Raw genomic sequence first — 14,558 nt, 5'->3', positions numbered from 1 at the left:
ATATCAGCTGTGACCGTCACCTAGCACGGACTCCCCTTATATTCAAGTATTAAATGGTACAATATCAGCTGTGACCGTCACCTAGCACGGACTCCCCTTATATTCAAGTATTAAATGGTACAATATCAGCTGTGACCGTCACCTAGCACGGACTCCCCTTATATTCAAGTATTAAATGGCACAATTTCAGCTGTGACCGTCACCTAGCACGGACTCCCCTTATATTCAAGTATTAAATGGCACAATTTCAGCTGTGACCGTCACCTAGCACGGACTCCCCTTATATTCAAGTATTAAATGGTACAATATTATCTGTGACCGTCACCTAGCACGGACTCCCCTTATATTCAAGTATTAAATGGTACAATATCAGCTGTGACCGTCACCTAGCACGGACTCCCCTTATATTCAAGTATTAAATGGCACAATTTCAGCTGTGACCGTCACCTAGCACGGACTCCCCTTATATTCAAGCATTAAATGGTACAATATCAGCTGTGACCGTCACCTAGCACGGACTCCCCTTATATTCAAGCATTAAATGGTACAATATCAGCTGTGACCGTCACCTAGCACGGACTCCCCTTATATTCAAGTATTAAATGGTACAATATCAGCTGTGACCGTCACCTAGCACGGACTCCCCTTATATTCAAGTATTAAATGGTACAATATCAGCTGTGACCGTCACCTAGCACGGACTCCCCTTATATTCAAGTATTAAATGGCACAATATCAGCTGTGACCGTCACCTAGCACGGACTCCCCTTATATTCAAGTATTAAATGGCACAATATCAGCTGTGACCGTCACCTAGCACGGACTCCCCTTATATTCAAGTATTAAATGGCACAATATCAGCTGTGACCGTCACCTAGCACGGACTCCCCTTATATTCAAGTATTAAATGGCACAATATCAGCTGTGACCGTCACCTAGCACGGACTCCCCTTATATTCAAGTATTAAATGGTACAATATCAGCTGTGACCGTCACCTAGCACGGACTCCCCTTATATTCAAGTATTAAATGGCACAATATCAGCTGTGACTGTCACCATGCACAGTATTAGATGGCACAATATCAGCTGTAACTGTCACCCCTTATATTCATGAATGTATTAAAAGGTCAAAAGCAAAATGTGTATAGGTGCATTTCAAATAAGAATTTTCGCAATATACTTACATTAGCAAAAATATAATACTGTTTTTTTTGTGCCATACGCACATAAGTGAGGGGCTGTGGACCAGTATTCAAACACCCCACCAGCAGTGTGACACAAATGATGTCTTCAGAAGCAACACACACCCCACACCAGTAGCTCTCTGAGCAGGCATGGGGTTTGGTGCATGGGCACACACAGGATATGTGCGTATGCTGCTGAAGAACAGTAATAACTTTTACTAGAAGCATTTTTGTTGATGAAAGTATATTGCAAAAATTCCTATCTTCCAAAATGAAATACACATTTAATTGAAACCTTTCTATCCATTTAAATGACACTATCAGCTGTGACTGTCACCCTGCACGAGCTCCCCTAATATTCACCTATCAGATGGCACATTATGAGCTGTGACTGTCACCGTGCACGAGCTCCGCTTATACGTATTAGAGGGCACAATATCAGCTGTCACTGTCACCCTGCAGTAGCGGAGCTCCGCTTATACGTATTAGAGGGCACACTGTAAGGCCTGTGAGACACTGCTTCTTTGTAATACCCCATGACTGGTGCACGTGAGCCCCATTACCCTCCCTGGTGCCCAGCACAACAATACAGCGATATAACAACGGTACAGGCCCAGAGTGAAGCGGCCCCGGGCAGAGAATGTAGCTACAGAATGGCGGCGCAGAGGATGACAAAGGATTGCTCACTCACCATCATCTTGTCAATTATTACGGTTTCCTTCCCAGCCGGCAACTGCTACACCCACAATGCACCGCGGAAAACCTTCACGAACCTTCCTCAAACAACGACCAACTGTAATAGGCGTGGTCTGAGGAAAGGCGTGTCCAAGCTACTATTACTATGGTGACCGGGCATATCCAGAGAGCTGATTGGATCCCAGAGCAGCGATGATTGGTTAATAAGTTAGTTCCACTTTTTTCCTGTCAGTGGTGATGGAAGTTGCCATATTAGTACACCCGGTTTTGTCAGTTTGTAACTAGGGTTTTAGAAAAACACGATAGCTACACCCAGAGCTAATTATAGTGTGCGCTTCTATTAGAGGTTAGCGGTATAACAGCCCTGATTGACAGAGGGATGAGTCAACTACTAGACTCACAAGCCCTTTCTTTTTCCCAATAGGAGCACTTAGGAGGCGGGGCGTGTTGTGTAGGTGGGCACGCTAGCTGTCCGGTGCTGCTGCGCATGCGCAGTAAGTGAGAGAACTCAGAGAAATGACTGTCAGCCTCAGTGCAGGCTGTGTGCTGGTCTTGCTGTACCTTTTACCGGCCTGGGGTACGTACTGCAGGTAGATGGGGTACACCGGGTATGTGAGCCTAGGGAGCCGTCAGCTGTGTGTCGTATGTGAGGCCGAGGCATTCCTTACTTTATGTATGAGCCTGTGGCACCCGTTAACTTGCGCCATGTGTGAGTCTTGGGCACCTCTCGCCCTACGTGTGAGTCTGAGATGTCCCTTACCCTATGTCACTTGTAAGCTTGAGATGTCCCTTACCCCTGTGTCACTTGTAAACCTGAGGTTTCCCTTACCCCCTGTGTCACTTGTAAACCTGAGGTGTCCCTTACCCCCTGTGTCACTTGTAAACCTGAGGTGTCCCTTACCCCCTGTGTCACTTGTAAACCTGAGGTGTCCCTTACCCCCTGTGTCACTTGTAAGCTTGAGATGTCCCTTACCCCTGTGTCACTTGTAAACCTGAGGTTTCCCTTACCCCTGTGTCACTTGTAAACCTGAGGTTTCCCTTACCCCTGTGTCACTTGTAAACCTGAGGTGCCCCTTACCCCTGTGTCACTTGTAAACCTGAGGTGCCCCTTACCCCTGTGTCACTTGTAAACCTGAGGTGCCCCTTACCCCCTGTGTCACTTGTAAACCTGAGGTGCCCCTTACCCCCTGTGTCACTTGTAAACCTGAGGTGTCCCTTACCCCTGTGTCACTTGTAAACCTGAGGTGTCCCTTACCCCTGTGTCACTTGTAAACCTGAGGTGTCCCTTACCCCTGTGTCACTTGTAAACCTGAGGTGTCCCTTACCCCCTGTGTCACTTGTAAACCTGAGGTGTCCCTTACCCCCTGTGTCACTTGTAAACCTGAGGTGTCCCTTACCCCCTGTGTCACTTGTAAACCTGAGGTGTCCCTTACCCCTGTGTCACTTGTAAACCTTTGGTGTCCCTTACCCCTGTGTCACTTGTAAACCTGAGGTGCCCCTTACCCCCTGTGTCACTTGTAAACCTGAGGTGTCCCTTACCCCTGTGTCACTTGTAAACCTGAGGTGTCCCTTACCCCTGTGTCACTTGTAAACCTGAGGTTTCCCTTACCCCTGTGTCACTTGTAAACCTGAGGTTTCCCTTACCCCTGTGTCACTTGTAAACCTGAGGTTTCCCTTACCCCTGTGTCACTTGTAAACCTGAGGTGTCCCTTACCCCTGTGTCACTTGTAAACCTGAGGTGTCCCTTACCCCTGTGTCACTTGTAAACCTGAGGTGTCCCTTACCCCCTGTGTCACTTGTAAACCTGAGGTGTCCCTTACCCCTGTGTCACTTGTAAACCTGAGGTGTCCCTTACCCCTGTGTCACTTGTAAACCTGAGGTGTCCCTTACCCCTGTGTCACTTGTAAACCTGAGGTGCCCCTTACCCCTGTGTCACTTGTAAACCTGAGGTGTCCCTTACCCCCTGTGTCACTTGTAAACCTGAGGTGTCCCTTACCCCCTGTGTCACTTGTAAACCTGAGGTGTCCCTTACCCCTGTGTCACTTGTAAACCTGAGGTGTCCCTTACCCCCTGTGTCACTTGTAAACCTGAGGTGCCCCTTACCCCTGTGTCACTTGTAAACCTGAGGTGTCCCTTACCCCCTGTGTCACTTGTAAACCTGAGGTGTCCCTTACCCCCTGTGTCACTTGTAAACCTGAGGTGTCCCTTACCCCCTGTGTAACTTGTAAACCTGAGGTGTCCCTTACCCCTGTGTCACTTGTAAACCTGAGGTGTCCCTTACCCCTGTGTCACTTGTAAACCTGAGGTGTCCCTTACCCCTGTGTCACTTGTAAACCTGAGGTTTCCCTTACCCCTGTGTCACTTGTAAACCTGAGGTGTCCCTTACCCCTGTGTCACTTGTAAACCTGAGGTGTCCCTTACCCCCTGTGTCACTTGTAAACCTGAGGTGTCCCTTACCCCCTGTGTCACTTGTAAACCTGAGGTGTCCCTTACCCCCTGTGTCACTTGTAAACCTGAGGTGTCCCTTACCCCCTGTGTCACTTGTAAACCTGAGGTGTCCCTTACCCCCTGTGTCACTTGTAAACCTGAGGTGTCCCTTACCCCCTGTGTCACTTGTAAACCTGAGGTGTCCCTTACCCCTATGTCACTTGTAAACCTGAGGTGTCCCTTACCCCTGTGTCACTTGTAAACCTGAGGTGCCCCTTACCCCTGTGTCACTTGTAAACCTGAGGTGTCCCTTACCCCTGTGTCACTTGTAAACCTGAGGTGTCCCTTACCCCTGTGTCACTTGTAAACCTGAGGTGTCCCTTACCCCCTGTGTCACTTGTAAACCTGAGGTGTCCCTTACCCCTGTGTCACTTGTAAACCTGAGGTGTCCCTTACCCCTGTGTCACTTGTAAACCTGAGGTGCCCCTTACCCCTGTGTCACTTGTAAACCTGAGGTGTCCCTTACCCCCTGTGTCACTTGTAAACCTGAGGTGCCCCTTACCCCCTGTGTCACTTGTAAATCTGAGGTGCCCCTTACCCCTGTGTCACTTGTAAACCTGAGGTGCCCCTTACCCCTGTGTCACTTGTAAACCTGAGATGTCCCTTACCCCTGTGTCACTTGTAAACCTGAGATGTCCCTTACCCCTGTGTCACTTGTAAACCTGAGGTGCCCCTTACCCCTGTGTCACTTGTAAACCTGAGGTGTCCCTTACCCCTGTGTCACTTGTAAACCTGAGGTGTCCCTTACCCCTGTGTCACTTGTAAACCTGAGGTGTCCCTTACCCCTGTGTCACTTGTAAACCTTTGGTGTCCCTTACCCCCTGTGTCACTTGTAAACCTGAGGTGTCCCTTACCCCTGTGTCACTTGTAAACCTGAGGTGTCCCTTACCCCCTGTGTCACTTGTAAACCTGAGGTGCCCCTTACCCCCTGTGTCACTTGTAAACCTGAGGTGTCCCTTACCCCCTGTGTCACTTGTAAACCTGAGGTGTCCCTTACCCCTGTGTCACTTGTAAACCTGGTGTCCCTTACCCCCTGTGTCACTTGTAAACCTGAGGTGTCCCTTACCCCCTGTGTCACTTGTAAACCTGAGGTGTCCCTTACCCCCTGTGTCACTTGTAAACCTGAGGTGTCCCTTACCCCCTGTGTCACTTGTAAACCTGAGGTGCCCCTTACCCCCTGTGTCACTTGTAAACCTGAGGTGCCCCTTACCCCCTGTGTCACTTGTAAACCTGAGGTGCCCCTTACCCCCTGTGTCACTTGTAAACCTGAGGTGCCCCTTACCCCCTGTGTCACTTGTAAACCTGAGGTGCCCCTTACCCCCTGTGTCACTTGTAAACCTGAGGTGCCCCTTACCCCCTGTGTCACTTGTAAACCTGAGGTGCCCCTTACCCCTGTGTCACTTGTAAACCTGAGGTGCCCCTTACCCCTGTGTCACTTGTAAACCTGAGGTGCCCCTTACCCCTGTGTCACTTGTAAACCTGAGGCGCCCCTTACCCCTGTGTCACTTGTAAACCTGAGGCGCCCCTTGCCCTATATCGTGTGAATGGCAAACAAAACAGGGGCACTACATGGCCTACCACAGTAGGATCAATAAATAATAGGAAAAGGTGTACTTGCACCAATGCAGTGGGGTGCAAATAAAGCAGACTGAGCTCCCGTCAAACAGCAGCACTTGGGTCAGCAGTCTTCAGGCCTAAGCCTGCTTTGTCTCCATCTGTGTTTCTGTGCTTACGGCAGTCTGTCAGGTCATTCTTCCTCACAGTCATGTGTGAGTTTGGTGTGCCCCTAGCCCTATGTCATGTGTGAGTTTGGTGTGCCCCTAGCCCTATGTCATGTGTGAGTTTGGTGTGCCCCTAGCCCTATGCCATGTGTGAGTTTGGTGTGCCCCTAGCCCTATGTCATGTGTGAGTTTGGTGTGCCCCCAGCCCTATGTCATGTGTGAGTTTGGTGTGCCCCTAGCCCTATGTCATGTGTGAGTTTGGTGTGCCCCTAGCCCTATGCCATGTGTGAGTTTGGTGTGCCCATAGCCCTATGCCATGTGTGAGTTTGGTGTGCCCATAGCCCTATGTCATGTGTGAGTTTGGTGTGCCCATAGCCCTATGTCATGTGTGAGTTTGGTGTGCCCCTAGCCCTATGTCATGTGTGAGTTTGGTGTAGCCCTATGTCATGTGTGAGTTTGGTGTAGCCCTATGTCATGTGTGAGTTTGGTGTAGCCCTATGTCATGTGTGAGTTTGGTGTAGCCCTATGTCATGTGTGAGTTTGGTGTAGCCCTATGTCATGTGTGAGTTTGGTGTAGCCCTATGTCATGTGTGAGTTTGGTGTAGCCCTATGTCATGTGTGAGTTTGGTGTAGCCCTATGTCATGTGTGAGTTTGGTGTGCCCCTAGCCCTATGTCATGTGTGAGTTTGCTGTGCCCCTAGCCCTATGTCATGTGTGAGTTTGGTGTAGCCCTTTGTCATGTGTGAGTTTGGTGTAGCCCTAGCCCTATGTCATGTGTGAGTTTGGTGTAGCCCTAGCCCTATGTCATGTGTGAGTTTGGTGTAGCCCTAGCCCTATGTCATGTGTGAGTTTGGTGTAGCCCTAGCCCTATGTCATGTGTGAGTTTCGTGTGCCCATAGCCCTATGTCATGTGTGAGTTTAGTGTGCCCCTAGCCCTATGTCATGTGTGATTTTGGTGTGCCCATAGCCCTATGTCATGTGTGAGTTTGGTGTAGCCCTATGTCATGTGTGAGTTTGGTGTAGCCCTATGTCATGTGTGAGTTTGGTGTGCCCCTAGCCCTATGTCATGTGTGAGTTTGCTGTGCCCCTAGCCCTATGTCATGTGTGAGTTTGCTGTGCCCCTAGCCCTATGTCATGTGTGAGTTTGCTGTGCCCCTAGCCCTATGTCATGTGTGAGTTTGGTGTAGCCCTAGCGCTATGTCATGTGTGAGTTTGGTGTAGCCCTAGCCCTATGTCATGTGTGAGTTTGGTGTAGCCCTAGCCCTATGTCATGTGTGAGTTTGGTGTAGCCCTAGCCCTATGTCATGTGTGAGTTTGGTGTAGCCCTAGCCCTATGTCATGTGTGAGTTTGGTGTAGCCCTAGCCCTATGTCATGTGTGAGTTTGGTGTAGCCCTAGCCCTATGTCATGTGTGAGTTTGGTGTAGCCCTAGCCCTATGTCATGTGTGAGTTTGGTGTAGCCCTATGTCATGTGTGAGTTTGGTGTGCCCCTAGCCCTATGTCATGTGTGAGTTTGGTGTAGCCCTATGTCATGTGTGAGTTTGGTGTATCCCTATGTCATGTGTGAGTTTGGTGTAGCCCTAGCCCTATGTCATGTGTGAGTTTGGTGTGCCCCTAGCCCTATGTCATGTGTGAGTTTGGTGTGCCCCTAGCCCTATGTCATGTGTGAGTTTGGTGTAGCCCTATGTCATGTGTGAGTTTCGTGTGCCCCTAGCCCTATGTCACGTGTTAGCCCAGGCACCCCATAGCCACAGTCATTTTATTTGTAAGGCTGGTGACAGTGATCAGTCCCTCATTAGCATATATCAGGATCTTGTTGCACACTAAACTAATTCCACAAAAGAGCATGCCCCCATTTTGGAGGTGTAAAGAAGACACAACCCTGCTCAGCATGTGTTAATCTGGGGGCACACACGACTCCCCACTTAGTATCTAACACAGCAACCCCTCCTGAATATGTGAGTACGGCACCTCTCTCTGATACGTGAGGCCGGTAGTGACGTTATGGGGAGTGTGGGGACAGGCATTGCCTTCTGTTCTTTCATTACCACTCACTTTGGTTTCTCCGCAGGTCTTCGTTTCCAGGAGTACCTTTATTTCCAAGTCTTGAGCCCGGGGGACATCAGATATATCTTTACTGCTACCCCAGCTAAAGATTTTGGGGGGGCTTTTGTAAGTTCTGTACCTGAGGTACACTAGAAATTTTAATAAAACCTGAATCCTATGATTTATTTATTATAAATATATATATTACTGGAACAGAGGTAACATACGGCTAGATCACAAGTTTGGCATTAGGGTAAAAAAGCAGCGTTAAGGGGTCCTAACGCTGCTTTTTACCGCCCGCTGGTATTACAAGTCTGGCAGGTACACGTGTACCGCTCACTTTTCTTCCACGACTCGAGGCTACCGCAAATCCCCTTACGTCAATTGCATATCCTAACACTGGTATTACGAGTCTTGGAAGAAGTGAGCGGTACAGCCTCTCCTGGCAAGACTCCTACCGCATTTAAAAGTCAGTAGTTAAGAGTTTTATGGGCTAACACCGTAACATAAAGCTCTTAACTAAAGTGTTAAAAAGTACACTAACACCCATAAACTACCTATTAACCCTTAAACCGAGGCCCCCCCCCCCACTGCAAACACTAAAATCAAAATTTTTAACCCCTAATCTGCCGACCAGACATCGCCACCATCTACATTATACCTATGAACCCCTAATCTGCTGCCCCAAACATCGCCACCACCTACATTATATTTATTAACCCCTAATCTGCCGCCCCCAACATCGCTGCCACCTACCTACAATTATTAACCCCTAATCTGCCGACCGGACATTCCCGCCACTTTAATAAATTTATTAACCCCTAAACCGCCGCACTCCCGCCTCGCAAACAGTAGATAAATTTTATTAACCCCTAATCTGCCCCCCCCCCAACGTCGCCAACACCTACCTACATTTATTAACCCCTAATCTTCCGACCCCAACGTTGCCGCTACTTTAATAAATTTATTAACCCCTAAACCTAAGTTTAACCCTAAGTCTAACCCCCCCCTAACTTAAAGGGACAGTCAAGTCCATTTTTTCAAATATGGCATGTAATTTTAAACAACTTTACAATTTACTTTTATCAACAATTTTGCTTTGTTCTCTTGATATTCTAGTTGAAAGCAAACCTAGGAAGGTGCATATGATAATTTCTAAGCCCTTGAAGACTGCCTCTATTTTATTTACTTTTCACAGCAGGGGTGAGCAAGCTCATGTAGGCCATATAGATAGCATTGTGATCACGCTCGTGGCTAGTGGCAGACACTGCACTAATTGGCTAAAATGCAACTATATGCAAAATAACTAAAAGTCATGTGATTAGGGGCGGTCAGAAGATGCTTAGATACAAGTTAGTCACAGAAATAAAAAGTGTATTAATATAACAGTGTTGGTTTTGCAAAACTGGGGAATGGGGAATAAAGGGATTATCTATCTTTTTAAACAACAAAAATTCTGGTGTTGACTGTCCCTTTTTAAATATAATTTAAATTAAACAAAATAAATTTAACATAATTAAATAAATTAATCCTATTTAAAACTAAATACTTACCTATAAAATAAACCCTAAGATAGCTACAATATAACGAATAGTTACATTGTAGATAGATTAGAGTTTATATTTATTTTACAGGTAAGTTTGTATTTATTTTAACTAGGTACAATAGTTATTAAATAGTTATTAACTATTTAATAACTACCTAGCTAAAATAAAGACAAAATTACCTGTAAAATAAAACCTAACCTAAGTTACAATTACACCTAACACTACACTATCATTAAACTCATTACCTAAACTACCTACAATTAATTACAATTAAATAAACTAAATTGCGAGAAAAAAAAACACTAAATTACAGAAAATAAAAAGAATTACAAGAATTTTAAACTAATTACACCTAATCTAATCCCCCTAATAAAATAAAAAAGCCCCCCAAATGAAAAAAATTTCCCTACCCTATACTAAATTTCAAATAGACCTTAAAAGGGCCTTTTGCGGGGCATTGCACCAAAGTAATCAGCTCTTTTACCTGTAAAAAAAAATACCTCCCCAACATTACAACCCACCACCCACACACCCCTACTCTAAAACCCACCCAATCCCCCCTTAAAAAACCTAACACTAACCCCCTGAAGATCACCCTACCTTGAGCCGTCTTCACCCAGCCGGGCACAAGTGGTCCTCCAGAGGGTCTGAAGTCTTTATCCGATCGGGGCAGAAGAGGTCCTCCAGATGTCAGAAATCTTCATCCAGGGCATCTTCTATCTTCATCCTTCCGGAGCGGAGCGGGTCCATCTTCAATCTAGCCGACGCGGAGCATCCTCTTCAAACGAAGTCCTAACGAAGAATGAAGGTTCCTTTTAAATGACGTCATCCAAGATGGCGTCCCTTGAATTCCGATTGGCTGATAGAATCCTATCAGTCAATCGTAATTAAGGTAGGAAAAATCCTATTGGCTGATGCTATCAGCCAATCGGATTGAAGTTCAATCGTATTGGCTGATCCAATAGGATTGACCTCGCATTCTATTGGCTGATTCGAACAGCCAATAGAATGTGAGGTCAATCCTATTGGCTTATAGCATCAGCCAATAGGATTTTTCCTACCTTAATTACTATTGGCTGATAGAATTCTATCAGCCAATCGAAATTCAAGGGACGCCATCTTGGATGACGTCATTTAAAAGGAACCTTCATTCTTCGTTAGGACTTAGTTTGAAGAGGATGCTCTGCGTCGGCTGGATTGAAGATGGACCCGCTCCGGAAGGATGAAGATGGAAGATGCCGCCTGGATGAAGATTTCTGCCGTCTGGAGGACCTCTTCTGCCCCGATCGGATGAAGACTTCGGACCCTCTGGAGAACCACTTGTGCCCGGCTGGGTGAAGACTGCTCAAGGTAGGGTGATCTTCAGGGGATTAGTGTTAGGTTTTTTTAAGGGGAGATTGGGTGGGTTTTAGATTAGGGGTGTGTGGGTGGTGGGTTGTAATGTTGGGGGGTATTGTATTTTTTTATTTTTACAGGTAAAAGAGCTGATTACTTTGGGGCAATGCCCTGCAAAAGGCCCTTTTAAGGGCTATTTGTAATTTAGTATAGGGTAGGGAATTTTTTTTTATTTTGGGGGGCTTTTTTATTTTATTAGGGGGATTAGATTAGGTGTAATTAGTTTAAAATTCTTGTAATTCTTTTTTTATTTTCTGTAATTTAGTGGGGGTGGTTTTTCCGTAATTTAGTTTATTTAATTTAATTGTAATTAATTGTAGGTAGTTTAGGTAATTAGTTTAATGATAGTGTAGTGTTAGGTGTAATTGTAACTTAGGTTAGGATTTATTTTACAGGTAATTTTGTCGTTATTTTAGCTAGGTAGTTATTAAATAGTTAATAACTATTTAATAACTATTGTACCTAGTTAAAATAAATACAAAGTTGCCTGTAAAATAAATATAAATCCTAAAATAGCTACAATGTAAATATTAGTTATATTATAGCTAGCTTAGGGTTTATTTTATCGGTAAGTATTTAGTTTTAAATAAGATTAATTTATTTAATTATGTTAAATTAATTTCATTTAATTTAAATTATATTTAAGTTGGGGGGGTTAGGGTTAGAGTTAGACTTAGGTTTAGGGGTTAATAACTTTATTATAGTGGCGGAGGCAGATTAGGGGTTAATAAATTTAATATAGTTGCGTCAACGTGGGGGGGGGGGAGCAGATTTGGGGTTAATAAATATAATGTAGGTGTCGGCGATGTTGGGGGCAGCAGATTAGGGGTTAATAAGTAATGTAGGTGGCGGCGGTGTCCGGAGCGGCAGATTAGGGGTTAATAATATAATGTAGGTGTCAGCGATAGCGGAGTCGGCAGATTAGGGGTTAATAAGTGTAAGATTAGGGGTGTTTAGACTCAGGGTTCATGTTAGGGTGTTAGGTGCAGACGTAAATTTTCTTTCCCCATAGGAAACAATGGGGCTGCTTTAGGAGCTGAACGCTGCTTTTTTGCAGGTGTTAGGTTTTTTTTCACCCAGCTCAGCCCCATTGTTTCCTATGGGGAAATCGTGCACAAGCACGTTTTGCCAGCTTACCGCTACCGTAAGCAACGCTGGTATCAAATTGAGATGTGGAGCTAAATTTTGCTCAACGCTCACTTTTCTGAGGCTAACGCCAGCTTGCAGAAAACTCGTAATACCAGCGTTGTTTAAAGTGAGCGGTAAGAAAAAAAAGGAGCGTTGGCACCACACAGCCTTACCGACAAAACTCGTGATCTAGCCGATAGTATTTAAAGGGACATGAAACCCAAAATGCTTCCAATTTACAGCTTTCCAATTTACTTCTAGTATCCATTTTGCTATCCTAGGTAGGTTCAGGATCCTTTGCTATCCTTTATTGAAGAAGCAGCAATGCACTACTGTGCTACCTAAACACATTGGTAAGCCAATGGTAAGAGGCATATATCTGCAACTACCAATCAGCAGCTAGCTCTCAGATCCTGAGCCTACTTAGATATGCTTTTTAATAAATAATACAATAATATTACAATAAAACTAAGCAAATAAGTTGTTTTAAAGTGCATACTCTATGAATATGAGATGAATTAAAAAAAAGTGTCCCCAATGTGACCAATTCACTGCTGCACCAATAAAGCACCTGCCACAGTGTCACCAGGTACATAATGTGGAAGCAGCAAATGTTATGGTAACATTTTCTCTTGTGTTGCAAACTCCTGGTAACCCCTTGGCACCCAAAGTGTTAACTGTAATCATAATTCTAGCCATAACCCTGACTACCACAGCGCCACGATCACTTGTGATCAGAATGGGCGATTAGTTAGAGCTCCGCCTGCGACAATCTGCAGTTGTGCCTGAGGCTACATCACTATGACCTGTTCACGTGCTGTGGTGACATTGCTTTTCTTTATGCCACCTTTACAGAATCAGAGATATGACCAGATCCACTTGGTTCCAGCAGATCCTCTTGAAGCCTGTGGGGATCTAAATAATGGCGCCTTCATCCAAGGTCAGATTGCGCTGGTGGAGCGAGGGTAAGGCCTACACATAGTGCTTAAATAGTTACTTATGAAATTGTAATGTAAAATGTCTAATTAGGTGCATTATTATTTATTTTGTCCCCTTTTTCTATCATTTAAAGGCTACATGAAGCACAAACATTTTCTTTCATAATTCAGAGCATACAATTTTATTGTTCTATTATCAAATGTACTATGTTCTCATGGTATCCTTTGTTGGAAAGCAGCCAGGTAAGATCAGGCGTGTGCACGTGTAAAATGTTATACAATTGTAAGACCACGAGATGGTATCAATGTTTGCTGTCATGTTGTGCCCCAGATGTGCGTGCTGCCTGCTTTGGTATACCCTGCAACAAAGAATACCATGAGAACAAAACAAATTTGACGACAAGTAAAATGGATTTTCTTTCATGTAATTGGCAAAAGTCCATGAGCTAGTGACGTATGGGATATACATTCCTACCAGGAGGGGCAAAGTTTCCCAAACCTCAAAATGCCTATAAATACACCTTCCACCACACCCACAACTCAGTTTTACAAACTTTGCCTCCTATGGAGGTGGTGAAGTAAGTTTGTGTTAGATTTTTTCTTCTATGATAAGCGCTTCTAAGCATTTTGAAGCCCGAGTACAGAGGGATGTGAAGGGAGTATAACCTATTGATTCTATGGTTTTCCTCAAAGGAAATCTTTTCAAAGGTTCTTTGTTATTGGTCGTAGGGATTCTCTTTTCAGATTGACGATATACTCTTATACCATTAGCTCTGCTGATAGTTTTCAGTACTGGTTTGGCTATCTGCTATATGTGTATGGGTGTCTTTCGGTAACTATATCATTATTTAAGACACTCTCAGCTATGGTTGGCGCTTTATGTATTTACTTATATTTGCCATGAGTCAGGTCTGTTTGTATTTCCCTTTGCAGTCTGGCAGTTTCAATATGGGAATCATGTTTTAGCAAGTTTTTGTCTTATCTGGGGTATAGTCTTTTTTTCAATTTGAAAAAAAAATTGTGGGCAAATGAGGCTCGCGAGGGCGCAAAATGCTGTTATTTGTTGTGTCAGTCTTGGCACTAAATTGTTTTGGCGTGAATATGTGTATGATGTTTTTTGCCCGCAAAAAATTTATATACTTCCTTTTGTGTTGTGCGTCATTCTTGGCGCCAAAAAAATGTAGTTTTATTTTTACCCCACTTCCTATATGCTCCTTGCCTTCTTTATGCTCAGAGGGCTAGGCTATTTGCTTTTTTGTCAATTTTAGCATTTGCATTTTTTCCCATTCCTGAAACTGTGGAGATAAGATATTTTTCTTTAAATGTTATTTCTTTCATGTAATTGGCAAGAGTCCATGAGCTAGTGACATATGGGATATACAATCCTACCAGGAGGGGCAAAGTTTCCCAAACCTC

At 44.8% G+C, this 14,558-nt stretch overlaps 2 protein-coding genes across 2 annotated transcripts in view; one reads left to right on the top strand and one right to left on the bottom strand.

Moving 5' to 3' along the window:
* The window catches only part of LOC128647588 (T-complex protein 1 subunit eta), a 66,062-nt gene extending 64,036 nt beyond the window's left edge, over positions 1–2,026 (bottom strand). The window contains exon 1 of the mRNA XM_053700342.1: positions 1,877–2,026. Coding sequence (XP_053556317.1) covers positions 1,877–1,882 — 6 coding nt within the window. The 5' untranslated portion in view covers positions 1,883–2,026. The remainder of the gene's footprint in view (positions 1–1,876) is intronic.
* Positions 2,027–2,396: 370 nt separating this feature from the next.
* LOC128647587 (protease-associated domain-containing protein 1-like) lies at positions 2,397–13,173 on the top strand. The gene is made up of 3 exons (XM_053700341.1): positions 2,397–2,458; positions 8,160–8,260; positions 13,060–13,173. The coding sequence occupies exons 1-3, from the start codon at positions 2,398–2,400 to the stop codon at positions 13,171–13,173; spliced, it is 276 nt and encodes a 91-aa protein (XP_053556316.1). The 5' UTR covers position 2,397.
* The last annotated feature ends 1,385 nt before the right edge of the window (positions 13,174–14,558 follow it).

This window comes from Bombina bombina, chromosome 2 (genome assembly GCF_027579735.1).
Source record: "Bombina bombina isolate aBomBom1 chromosome 2, aBomBom1.pri, whole genome shotgun sequence".
NCBI lineage: Eukaryota > Metazoa > Chordata > Amphibia > Anura > Bombinatoridae > Bombina > Bombina bombina.
Note: the sequence above shows the minus strand (reverse complement) of the source record. Positions and strands in the feature narration are given on the sequence as shown.